General features: G+C 38.9%; 1 protein-coding gene across 1 annotated transcript in view; it reads left to right on the top strand.

Annotated features, from left to right (window-relative positions):
* LOC107683973 (apoptosis-stimulating of p53 protein 1-like) overlaps nt 1–13,880 on the top strand; it is a 27,473-nt gene that overhangs the window by 8,559 nt on the left and 5,034 nt on the right. Inside the window, exons 2-12 of the mRNA XM_016480080.1 lie at nt 956–1,130; nt 1,808–2,004; nt 2,385–2,549; nt 2,737–2,926; nt 8,247–8,371; nt 8,486–8,693; nt 9,667–9,939; nt 11,200–11,435; nt 11,966–12,466; nt 13,292–13,429; nt 13,517–13,650. Coding sequence (XP_016335566.1) covers nt 956–1,130; nt 1,808–2,004; nt 2,385–2,549; nt 2,737–2,926; nt 8,247–8,371; nt 8,486–8,693; nt 9,667–9,939; nt 11,200–11,435; nt 11,966–12,466; nt 13,292–13,429; nt 13,517–13,650 — 2,342 coding nt within the window. The remainder of the gene's footprint in view (nt 1–955; nt 1,131–1,807; nt 2,005–2,384; nt 2,550–2,736; nt 2,927–8,246; nt 8,372–8,485; nt 8,694–9,666; nt 9,940–11,199; nt 11,436–11,965; nt 12,467–13,291; nt 13,430–13,516; nt 13,651–13,880) is intronic.

Raw genomic sequence — 13,880 nt, 5'->3', positions numbered from 1 at the left:
ATGGTTTATAACTTTTTTTTTTTTTTTTTTTTTAATTATTATTTGTATTGTGGTTTTGCAGACATGAAGAACAAACAACAACAGACAAACAGACCCTTCATATAACAACAATCTGTGCAATGAGTAAAATGAAGCACAAAAATATGACAAAAAAGGAGAATGACGGTATACAAGACCATATATCCTACAAAAAGTAATTAATGGTTGATAAATTTTGACAACGTTTAATCCAGGAGCAAAGAGAAATAATTTCTACTTGAAGCACGGAGAGATCGTGATTGCACAGTCTGCTCACAAGCAATATCGGAGTGAGAGGACAGGCAGTTCAATTGTATAAGTTAGGCCTATTTGAGAGCTCACGTCCAGTTTTCTGCAATTACATGACTGTGTTCATATGTTACAATAAAGCACCCGCCACATTTGCGCGGGAATGATTAAAATTATGCGGAATACCTGCAATCTCGTGCGGACTTTCAGACTGTAATTGACAGGATGCGTGTCAAACTCACTGTCGGAGAGGAAAGAGCGAGACGCAGCTTGTATCGGTGTATACTGTGGAAAATGAGTAATAGAACCGTGTCAGATATTTCAGTATATATCGGTATCAAAATATAGATATTTATGATAACACTACCATGTAGTTTGTTTCTCCAAACTTTGAGTCCATAAATTACGCTGAGTAATGGAACCGTGTCAGATATTTCACACTGTCTGATCAGCTCTTCAAAACCTGCTGCAGCGGCGGCAATCAACATATCATAAATACTGACAAAGGAAAAAACAAAAGGAAAAATGTGTGATGGACACAATATATGTAGTTTTTGCATTTAATGAAGAAAACACATCACGGAGGTGTAAAATAAAGAGATACTGTAGATTGTTTAAATGTCCCTGGCAATGTTTTATTTACATTTATTTTTTGTATGCTCATGTTCTTTATGTATTCTGTCCGTAGGAGCAACGGTTGCGCTATTTGAAGCAGCAGGAGCGACGGCAGCAGCAGACTGTGTCTGAGACCGAGAAACTACAGAGGTTAAAGGAGAGGGTGGAGAGTCAGGAAGCCAAACTCAAGAAGATCCGTGCCATGAGGGGCCAAGTGGACTACAGCAAAGTCATCAATGGCAACCTGTGTATGTCTCCATATGGCAACCTGACTTCAGCAATCATCCGAGTAGAAATGCTGCTAGCGATTGTGATGTGGCTATTTTGCGTGGCTGTATAAAGCCAGATTTCTTCATGTAAGCGTTTGCATGTGAGAGAGCAGTAAGCTTACAACTGCAAGTGCGATCACATGCACACATAAAAACACATGCCATAAGGTCAGGATTAGGTCTTTGCTAGTTTGTGAATTGTAATGATCTCACATAATGCCAAATACTCCCACACACGCAACTCCAGATGGGATTGTCCACTTCGCTGGAGATGAGTCTTTTAAGGGCTGTGTTTAAAATTAGATTTTTGTGGATTGTAATCAGTACTTTATTGCAGAATGGTTAAGATTTTCTAATTTTTTCAGTTTTAACCCACAGCTGGGTGCTTTATTCATGTTGTGCCAGCATTTAGGCTGTATTATGTTGTTGACAAATGGTGAAAGCAATAAAAGTCAATTTTACTGTATAGAATATATCTGTTCAGCCTGCTAGTTTTGCATTATGCAAGAGCTCCTGTACAACATGTGCAGCCACACATTACATTTTCATTGAACATTAAATAATAATCCTATAGTAATAGAGAAAGTATGTCGGCTCATGTATGCCTGTGTTTGCACGCAAGTTTGCGTGTGTATAACTCAGCTGTGGTCTGTTAGCCGCAGAGATCGAGCACATCAGCGGGATGTTCCAGGACAAGCAGGCAGAGCTGCAGGCAGCCGTCTTGAGGGTGGATCAGCTCAGCCAGCAGCTGGAGGACCTGAGGAGAGGCAAACTAAATGGCCTGCAGACCCTCGGAGGTCAGGTCACTGGCACCGCTGCCCTGGAGCTCCGCAAACTGTACCAGGAGCTGCAGGTATGACCACACACTCAACTCAAGAGTTTATTTTCATACAAGAGATTTGTTGTGGTGATTTTTCACCATAAAATATTAAAAGAACCTTGACCACTTTTAATAATGCAGTTTTTTTAGTATGTTGTATATTGCAACAAAATTTTGCTGGTTTTGATATAGGACGCTTTCCAAAAGTAGGTTGTGAAATGTATAAATGACACCAGAAAAATTTTTTTGGCTGTTAAAAACTTATGATGTTTGTGGTATAGAAACATGGAGTCAGCTATATCCATAGATATTGATTGTTTATTATTCTGTGTATGTCTGTGTTACTAGTATGTGCCTGTCATTTCTGTCAGTTAGAATATTGATCATTACTTTGCTGTTTTTTTCCCAATCAGATACGCAATAAGCTGAATCAGGAGCAGAACAGTAAACTTCAGCAGCAGAAAGAGCTGTTGAATAAGAGAAACGTGGAGGTGACACTGATGGACAAGCGTATCAATGAGCTCAGAGATCAACTATACAAGAGAAAAGCTGAGGCACGTCAAAAAGAAAACCTTCCCGTAAGGCCAGGAGTTTGCATCACTCACTCATGCTTCCTAGTTTAATTTGTTTAGAATCTTGTTCAGAAACCAGACATCTAGAGACCAAACCTGGAGCTTGTGAAATATTTTAAATTTAAACTAAGCTAATTTCCTTTTTTCTTTTGTTTTCTTTTTTGCCCTTTTTTCCTTTTCCCCCTTCCTGCAGCTGAATAGAGTAAACGGTCCTCCCTCTCCCCAGCCGGCTCCCGGAAACACCGGCCGTGTGGCTGCTGTGGGACCCTACATCCAGGTCCCGGTGCCAGGCAGGCAGGAGAGTTATGTAGTGCCCCCTGAACCTCTCAAACCTCAGTCACTGGGTGTTAACACCCCAGCCAACCATGCCTGCTCCAAATCAGGTCAGTCCATAAACACTGACGTCTACATGATAACGTCGTACATTTATTTGGAATGAGATGGTGCCAAATAAATGGTACCCTTTTTGTCTATGTATTTGAATCCTACATTGTGAATCAGCATAGAAAATTAGGAGTATATTAACACTTTATCCGCAATTATCACTGCTTTGATCAGTTTTGATCAGTCTGTACTTAGGTCTACATTTAGTCTTGCACATCCAGACTTATCAGCCAAGTCAACTGATTCCTGCAAAGAATGCACACTTAGCCATTTAAAGTAAACAACCACATTTTATTTTGTTCTCACTTGATGTTTGTTCAATTGATTATGTTAATAGACCAGCAAGCAATGAAGTGTATTCAAATAATGCTGCAACAATCTCTTAGAGCATTTGATCACCCAAAAGTAACAAGCACCAGTTATTTGACAGACACAACTTATAAAACAATAGTTATGCTTGCCATAACTTGCCTCAAACAAAACATTTTTTTGAAGGATCTGATGATCTTTTGAACTCTGACAAATCCAGTAACTAGTTATTCCTCAAAAAAAAAATTTCCATCCACTGGTCTCATGTCAGCATGACTTTTGTGATGGACTGTGTAGCAGCCAGGCAGTAAATCAGTTTGAAAGTGTGATTTGTGTCTAAAGCCCAAAGTATACTTAAGTTTTGACATGAACACTTAGTGTATGCGTAAATCTAAACGGCATATACTGCGTTTAGTATCCTTGCATGAACATAGGCACTTGACGCATACATACTAGAAAATTTCATCTTTGTCCTTTGTCTGCCCTGTTTCTCTCTAGGAGTTACGACTGATAAAATGTCTTTGTACTCTGTTAAACTAAAATTGCAGGTCTCTCTTAGCCCCCTCAGACAAGCGTTCATTAACACAGGCATCTGTTGTTGTTGTTGCAGTCTCAAGTAGTTTGTTGTTGTCCTGACTCCTTCATTTCTGTTTTGACTGTGAAACAATGGCCAGGGCTAGTGTTGCCACCTTGTGGACCAACTAAAAAAGTGTGGTTGGAAGTATGCACATACATACTATGCTGATGATGAAATTTATGTCATGCACGCTACCTAGTGTATGAGTTAAAACCGAAGTATAATTTGGGCTTAATAAGACTGAGACTAGCTCCTACAATGGTGTTCGATTGCGTGCTACAGCATTCCTATTGCTCAAACAGTAGAGAATGTTGCTAACAACTCCAGGGTCATGGATTCGATTCCCAAGGAATTCATAAGCTAATTAAATATATACCTAGAAAGAAAGTCACGTAGGAAAAAAAGCATCTGCTGAATGCATAAATGTAAATAAAGTGGTTTGGTACTTTTAAAGACCACAGCATGTATCCTATCACTTCCTGCTGTGAGTTCCCTCTCTTCAGTTGCTGTTTGTTTATGAAGTTGATTTCTCATTTTCTTCACTTCTAACCTCTTGTGTCGTTTCTGCTCTGTGCTGTGCATACGTGTATGTGTGTGTCTCTCTTTTCTCTTTCCTGTCCCTGTACTTTGATGTTGTGGGATTTGTGGGGGGGATTAGATGGAGTGAGAAAGCCTCCTGGCCCCTGGAAGGTCTCTGATTTAGACATCATAGTGGACCCGATTGCTCCACCCCCTCCAGAGCCCTGCCCAGGCCCTGGGGCTCCACCCCCAGTCACCGGCTCTGCGGCAGGGTCGGACGGCGCTTCTCGTGAGTGGGAAGGTGTCTGATAGACGGCAGGAGGAACGGCCTATGAACCTTATTCAGTGTATTGAGCAGGATCAAAGCAGTCTTAAGCCTGTGTTATACTTTCCGCGTGAGCAATCCGGACGCGTACACGGACGGCGCGGACACGGACTACTTGTATTTATACTTCCGAAAGCATACGCTGATGGTCCGCTCCGCGGACGTGATCCATACATGTGTAGTAGATCGGCTTGAACAATAAACAAACATGTGAACAAAGAATTGGCCAGAGTTATTGCACATCTGGCTGTCTTTATATTGTTTTATCGACAGATTGTACAGGTTCGAGTAGCAACGGGCTTCTTCACACAGCCTGCGCATGCGCAGTAGCCTACTGCAAAAAATGGGAGGCACGCGGATGTCCGCTCAGAGCCTCCGCGCACACTCTCCGATGACGATTTTTACGTCACGCATACCATAGCGGACCCTAGCGGACTCGCGGATGCGGAAAGTATAACACAGGCTTTAGTGTGGCTTGTTACTGTCACCCATATGACTCTTGCTTCCATTGAAGTTCAGAATGCTCCTTAGATCATCTCAAATCATGCTGGAGAACATGATTATCAGGTTTAACAGAAAATGGTGGAGTTCACACAGCTTGATTGGTGCTGTCATTAAAGCAAAAGAAGGACAAACCAAATACTAAGACATTTTGAAATTCATGTTTTTTTTTCATTTAAATGTTTTACTCCATTGTTATGCTGATAATATGCACTACCGTTCAGAAGTTTGGGTTGGTAAGATTTTTTTTTTTATGCTCACCATGCTGCATTTATTTAATCAAAAATACAACAAAACCAGTAATATTGTATAGTGTTTGGTTCGAGTCCACCTAATGTTTACAAATACAAAAACGCAATGTCCATTTAAATGTAACAAAAGCAAACCTTTTTATCTCAATAAAAAACAAGCTTTATATAATTTTTACGATTTTTTATGAAATATGAATTTTGAATAATCAAAATTAGTTTATGTCTTCTTATTCTATTCATCAGTGTTTGAACCATTAAAGAAGAAACTGCATTTTAATTTCTGTGTTAAAAAAAAAAAAAAAGAAAAATGAATGGACGCCAAAGTATACGGACCCCTTAGACAGGGCATTTAGATTTTTTTTCTTGGATGAAAATGAGACTGAGGGATAAACCTAGTCTGTACAATAGCACACACTGTGTATAAAATCCCTACATATACTTTCCATAAGTCACAGCCAATTCACACCTGTTTTATTTTTGAATGCATTTATAGTTACATTAATTGCAATAAATTACATTATGTAAGGAATAATTGATGACGGGCCATTAAATTATTAGAAAATAATGCACACCCAAGGTGATTTTGGACCCATAAAAACTATTGTCGCAAATATGTTAGAAAAATTATTTTTCTTTGAAGCTAGAAACTGCCACTAATACAAAAGCAAAAAATAATAAACTAATGTAATAAAACATTCTCAAGCTTACTGAAAGCAAGTAAACACTCCCAAGTATTACTTACAAGCTAAATGATAAATAAATATATTACTCAAAAATACAAATTATATAGTTTTTTTTTTAGTTTTTTAGATAGTAGCCTAGTAAAGGCTTCTAGAAATAGCCTACTACAGACATTTCATGAAGTAATAAATGTAAAAATAATATTCACTGTATACATTAAATATAGATGATTCTTATTAAAGTTATTAAGTTATTCAGTCAAGAGCAGTGAGTGGTTTTCTCCTTTTCTTTTGTTTGATTAACATTTATGATGCAGTCGGCGGCTGCAGGTTACGCTGTTGCTTTAAGATCTGAGGCATAGATCAAATATTTTGACACATCTGTATTTCTCCCAACTGTTCAAGTTCACTTAAGACAAAACCGACTGCATTTACATGAATAGTCTCCAAGATGGGCATTTTGACATAACTTTTAGTGTAAGTGTGTAGCAATAACAGAACTTAAGAGAACTTAAGCGAAAGAGAACTCTGCATTCGCACACTGACTGGGAGGTGCGTTCTGTGAGCGCACTTTCGGTGTGAGCACAGAAACCCGTCGGCTTTCAAGTACTGGACAAGACTTAAAAACACATGCAAAATACTGAATATCACTTTTGTGATAATGCATTGAATCAGTGACATTTCTGTCAAATGTCCCTGGACTTGGACATATTTTCCGAGTCCAAAAGGCTCGAGTCCGAGTCAAGTCAGAGTAAAAATGCATCCAAGTCCGTGACAAGAATATTTAAATATATTTTAACATGTAATTATTTCTGTGATGGCAAAGCTGAAATTTCAGCAGCCATTTTCAGTGTTTTCAGTGTCACATGATCCTTCATAAATCATTCTGATATGCTGATTTGGTGCTAAGAAACATTATTATTATTATTATTATTAACTGTTTTATACCACATTTTTTTGTGGAAACCATAATACTTTTTTCAGGTTTCATTAATTAATTTAATATTCAAAAGAGCAGCATTTATCTGAAATGGAAATATTTTGTAACATTGTAAAAGTCTTTACTTTTACCTTTTCAATTTAATATGTGCTTGTTGAATGAATATATTGATTTCTTTAAAAAAATCTTTGAAAGGTAGTAATTCCTAATGAAAAATTTATTAAACTAAAATTTCCAAATAATAAAATTTTCCACTGATCTCAGACTTTGGTCTCGAATGTATCTTGTTCTAAGCAAACTGAATATTGTTGTGGGTCTCTTACAGAGATTATTTAACTAACTTTAACTAAGCAGTAGGAGTAATTCTGTTAAAGTTCCTATCCACTTTTAAAAAATTGCAGAGTGGCAGTTTTCCAGTCAAAACATGGCTTAAGGCAGAAGTCAAAATGACACGTTTTTCATGAGCAACGGAACCTTAATGATATACTAGATCTCTCTGTCTGGTCAATTACATTCACCCTTGTTTATTTGCTCTTTACTGCAATTCAATACGAGTCAAAAGCTGCTGATCCTGTCTTTTGGGAGTATGTGTGTATATGATTGTGTGTGTAAGAATGTAATGAGGTAGATTGTGCGAGGTCTCATGAGTGAGAGTGAATGTGTATGCTGGGATGAGAAACTCTACCCTGATAAGGTTCACTGGGCTCTCTACCTCTTCCTCTGTACATTTAAACTCACTAAATTACTGGCTCCATTTCATCATTCTCTAACATTCAGCTAACTTGTTGACTTAACACAAAATACACACACACATAATAGACAGAGAAGTTAAGTAGAGTGGTGGCTCAGTCAGTTTGCTTTAATTAGTCTTTCTCTGTTTGGCTTGAGTTTCATATGGACTGACTTTGAAGCTCTGTTGAAGTCAAGATACCATGCAGTTGACTGAGCTTACAATTAAAGTAAAATATAGAAGTCATCCGAGCTGTTCTTGTAGATGTGAGGAGCCCCTCTCATTTCTATTCCAGACCAACTTGTTTTTCATATGCAAGACTGTTATACTTCATGTCTCCTAACTCAAGAACATACCTAGACATCTTTAGAAGTCATGTCTAGTATATTAGCAGTGCAGTTCGTCACTGTTCTAATAATAAATGTGCTTGTGAGGGGTTCTGTCATGTCTGATCTTGTATTAATGCTTCCTTTCTTTCCATTTTCAGCAAATGATGCCGGTTGGCCCACCCTCAACAAGAGCAACACATCAGTCAAAGCACCTGACTGGAAGGAGTCTGGAACAGACACGACCATTAAAACAGCATCACCTGCAGGCACTCCTGGAGATAAGGTAACTTAGTCTAACTTAGACCCATAAGTCTATAAGTCTAACTTAGACCCACGCACACAAATAAATTGCTGTCTTATAATTTTACCGTGATTTTACTGTCTGTTTTAAATTCAGGATTCCAGTCAAATGGGCTCAGCTCCTCCTCTCAATAAGCCCCAGCCTCCCCCATACGGAGCCCATACCAGCAACCACCCCCTCTCATCTGCCAACTCGGGTTCCACCAGCTCTTTAGACCGACGCAAGGATGTTCCTCTCAGACCGGTGCCCAGCCTACCCACCAACCCACCGCCGCAGCCGGCCTGGCCCCGTGTTCCCCCTGCACCCACCGGCTCTTCCTCTCAGCAGATCCAGCAGCGCATTTCTGAGTAATAATTAGTGTTCTGCTTTGCTTAGAAAAGTCATGTAACAGAAGTTATGGCTGAATTGATTTATGTATTGTGACATATTTTAGAGTGAAACAGGTTTTGAGAATGTGAAAAATTAAAGGGCAAGACTTGACTTTATTCATAGTTAAAGTAAATGTATAAATTCAAGGGTGGGGGCAAAGGAGTAGGTATCTTGGTGAATGGGACCTTAAGATCAGAAAATGCACCTTTTATCGCAATAAAAAACAAGCTTTATATAAGATGGGCATTTTGACATAACTTTTAGTGTAAGTGTGTAGCAATAACAGAACTTAAGAGAACTTAAGCGAAAGAGAACTCTGCATTCGCACACTGACTGGGAGGTGCGTTCTGTGAGCGCACTTTCGGTGTGAGCACAGAAACCCGTCGGCTTTCAAGTACTGGACAAGACTTAAAAACACATGCAAAATACTGAATATCACTTTTGTGATAATGCATTGAATCAGTGACATTTCTGTCAAATGTCCCTGGACTTGGACATATTTTCCGAGTCCAAAAGGCTCGAGTCCGAGTCAAGTCAGAGTAAAAATGCATCCAAGTCCGTGACAAGAATATTTAAATATATTTTAACATGTAATTATTTCTGTGATGGCAAAGCTGAAATTTCAGCAGCCATTTCTCCAGTTTGCATTTTGACATAACTTTTAGTGTAAGTGTGTAGCAATAACAGAACTTAAGAGAACTTAAGCGAAAGAGAACTCTGCATTCGCACACTGACTGGGAGGTGCGTTCTGTGAGCGCACTTTCGGTGTGAGCACAGAAACCCGTCGGCTTTCAAGTACTGTTCCACCAGCTCTTTAGACCGACGCAAGGATGTTCCTCTCAGACCGGTGCCCAGCCTACCCACCAACCCACCGCCGCAGCCGGCCTGGCCCCGTGTTCCCCCTGCACCCACCGGCTCTTCCTCTCAGCAGATCCAGCAGCGCATTTCTGTGCCCCCCAGTCCCACCTTCCAGCCCAGTCCACCCTTTTTCCCCCCCAGTGAGAGGCCAGACCCTCCTCTGGCTGTAGCGGTAAGGCCGTTTATCCCAGATAAGGGCTCCAGACCGCAGTCACCCAGAAAAGGCCCAGCCACTATGAACTCAAGCTCCATCTACCATATGTACTTACAACAAGCAGCCCCCAAGAACTACCCTCTGAACATCAAGCCCGCAGTCAAAGCAGGTACACATCAGAAAATGATTTAATATTAAACTTCAAATTTCTACTTATCCTGACAGTATATGCTCGGTTAAAAAGAAGTTAAAAGTACCTTCAGTCTTTTGTTACAGGGAGTTCACATCAGGATTGGGTATTGATACAGATCTTAAGTGTAAAATTATAAAGGGGGACTTCTAACTTGATGCTTAGTAAAAATATTAGGTAACACTTTATTTTAAAGACCAATTCTCACTATTAACTAGTTGCTTATTAGCATGCATATTACTAGCATACTGACTGTTTATAAGAACTTATAAAACTCATATTAATGCCTTATTCTGTATGACCTTATTCTAGATCCCTTAAATCTTCCCCAACAAAAACTTTAAAACTAAACTTAACAACTATGCTACTAACTATTAATAAGCAGTAAATTAGGAGTTTAATGAAGAAAACTTAATTGATATTTAATAATTAGTGAATATTTGTTCCCTAATCTAAAGTGTTGCCAAATATTATATTAATAAAATTTATATTCTTTGAAATATTTAATTTCATTATATAATAATTTATATTTAAAATGTTTACATAAAAATAAAAATATATTTTTATATTTACTTTACTTGTAAATTAATATACATTTTTATTTTAAAATATAATATTAATTAAAAATATATAATTCTATATTTATAGAATATTAAATTAATTACAAATATATAATTGTGAAACAAAAAAAGAAAATAACTGTGCAGTTCAACAGATAAAGTCCTCAACATAACCAGAAACAGCTCTGTAGATAACAAATGACGTCAATTTTAAGTGTTTAAAACGGTTTATAATAATGTGTAAAATTGTTGTAAAATTATAAATTAAAAATAAACGCACATGAAAACTATACTAGAGAAAAGGTCTGGATGCACCTATAAATAAATATGCATAAAGTAAAAGGTCGCTCTTGGGATTCTAAGAAAGTATTATTTATGCAGTAATAAAATGTTTTTAAAAAAGGCTAGATGCAGTGCGACAGAATGGAGCAGAATGCTGGTGTCTCACAGCGCATTTTAACTTGACACAACGTCTTTAAAAATGCACCACTCACAGCAAGAAAGATTGAAAAAACAGCTAGAAACATTGCAGCGGTCAACAATGCCCTTGTAGCAAAAATGATTGAAAACCGCACAGACAGATGCAATAGAATGTACTATAGTATGTGAATGAAGTGGTTTATAGTTTTATTTGTGAGTGCAATGTAATTGACTATTTTGTTGTTCTTTTTCTCTCCAGTATATGGTAAGCCAGTCCTGCCTCCCAGCTCTACGCCCCCCTCTCCCTTACTTTTTGGGGGCTCTGGGGCCTTTCCTGCCCTGCAGGGTCCAGGAGGGGACATGTTGGATGTTGAGCTGGACTTTGATGGTCAAATGATGGGTCTTCCTGAGCCACCCCCACCCAATGTGGACCACATCCCGCGACCTCTCAGCCCCACTAAACTCACACCCATGGTGCACTCCCCTATGCGCTACCAGAGCGATGCTGAGCTGGAGGCCTTGCGCAAGAAACTGGCCATTTATTTAATTAATTTTGGTGACTTGAAATTGAAATCAGAATGCCACCTTTTTCTTATCTCTCAAATCTTAAATTATTACATTAGTTATTTTTAATTGTGTGTGTGTGTGTGTAAAAACTACATTTAAAACCATTAGTAAAATATTTACTAACCCATTACAAATGAGAAAGTATCTGATTAAATTAAGATTTTTTTGTTTATGCCTATTTTGGTCACATCTAGTAGTTTTCTCATCATTCGGGTAACAACGCAAATGTAACAGACATACTACACTACTGTTCAAAAGTTTGTTGTCAGTAATAGAAAATAATACTTTTATTCAGCTAGGATACATTAAACTGAGGAATAGTGGCAGTAAAGACATTTATAATGTTACAAAAGATTTCTATGGGTCTTCCTGAGCCACCCCCACCCAATGTGGACCACATCCCGCGGCCTCTCAGCCCCACTAAACTCACACCCATGGTGCACTCCCCTATGCGCTACCAGAGCGATGCTGAGCTGGAGGCCTTGCGCAAGAAACTGGCCAATGCTCCACGACCGCTTAAGAAACGCAGCTCGATTACGGAACCAGAGGGTCCCAATGGGCCTAACATCCAGAAACTTCTCTATCAGCGGTTCAACACCCTGGCTGGAGGGATGGAAGGAGGAATGGGCGATGTGAGTGGTGGTGGAGGAGTGACTCCATTCTACCAGCCCTCCACGACCACAGGTGAAATGCTCTTTGATGCAGACAATGGGAATCAACTTTCAGAAACACCCATCGTGCCCTCGGAGGGCGCTGTTGCTGAGGATGTTGTCCCGCAAGGTGATGCCAATGATAATGAGCCCCCAGAGCAAATGGCTGAGACGCTGACTCCTCCAGCACCAGAACCGTCAGAAGACAATAACAATAATCCTGCAGAAACATTAGCAATTTTGCCGAGTCCTGTAGCTGAGGCCAGCACACCTGAAGAAGCAGACACCTGTCCCTCATCCCAGCCCACGGTCAGTTTACTTATACACAGCCTCACACAAACTCAGCCTTGTGTATGAATCATTTTTAGTTCTAAACCCATTTAGATGTTACAAAAGATTTCTATTTCAAATAAATGTTGTTCTTTTAAACGTTCTATTCATCAAAAAAACCTGAAAAAAAATGTATCATGGTTAACTCAATATTAATTAAGCATTTCTTATAGTTTCAAAACTATAAGAAACGATAATAATAAACAATTCTTGAGCAGCAAATCAGCATATTAGAATGATTTCTGAAGGATCATGTGACACTGAAGACTGGAGTAATGACTGCTGAAAATTCAGCTTTGCCATCACAGGAATAAATGACATTTTAAAAGAGATTGAAAAAGAAAAAAATGTTGTAATTTGTAGTAATAATTCACATTATTACTGTTAAGCCTTCTTTCAAAAACATGAAAAAATTCACCCCACACTTTTGAACGTGGTGTAAGTGTGCTACATTGTTCTATGTCCAAATACACTCATTTCGACAGCAGTATAAATATATGAAATGTCACTTATGTTCACATTTGCCTTTCTAGTTTCCATCTCCTCTCACAATGACAATTGCTCTCATTTGCTGTATCAGAAAGCCACATTAAGTTGTACAATAAGGCCTTGTTAATGTGTTTACATCATTAGTAGCTGATATAGGTTAGATACACCAGATATCTACAACAGTGTCTGAACAAACAATTTAGATTATATTGGTTCCAACAGTGTGGAGGATGATCAGTACTAAAGAGCAGATTTGAAAAGCAAATCAGATTTTGTGCTGTGTGAACAAAGCCTAATGGTCCATGTCCTCAACAGGGCAAACGCACGAACCTAAAGAAACCCGACTCGGAGCGGACGGGTCACGGCCTTAGAGTGAAGTTCAACCCACTCGCTCTGTTGCTGGATGCCTCACTGGAGGGCGAGTTTGACCATGTACAAAGGATAATCTATGAGGTATGTCATGTGAACACACTTTACACACTGCTTTATTTTGCCCATTTTTACTGAACAAATTCTTATTTAATTCCTCTCATTTTAAAGGTTGACAATCCCAGCACCCCTAATGATGAGGGCATCACACCCCTCCATAACGCAGTGTGTGCCGGACACCACCACATCGTCAAGTTCCTGCTGGACTTTGGTGTTAATGTGAATGCAGCTGACAGTGATGGCTGGTGAGGACACTTTGATGGGTCTGTCATAGTGCTGGGCGGTATGACCAAAAATTTATATCATGGTATTTTTCAAAATTATACCGGTTTCACGGTACAAGACGGTATTTTTTTTTTCATGCATGACCGGGTGTTAACCATATTTTCTACTGATTGAGAGAGGAAATACTGCAGTATATTGACTTAGAATGCCCTATTTTACTGTCATGATGAGTGAGTATTGTAAAAAAATA

This window comes from Sinocyclocheilus anshuiensis, unplaced genomic scaffold (genome assembly GCF_001515605.1).
Source record: "Sinocyclocheilus anshuiensis isolate Anshui unplaced genomic scaffold, SAMN03320099.WGS_v1.1 scaffold637, whole genome shotgun sequence".
Taxonomy (NCBI): domain Eukaryota; kingdom Metazoa; phylum Chordata; class Actinopteri; order Cypriniformes; family Cyprinidae; genus Sinocyclocheilus; species Sinocyclocheilus anshuiensis.
The sequence above is the reverse complement of the archived record's forward strand: the minus strand, read 5'-3'. Positions and strand labels throughout refer to the sequence as shown.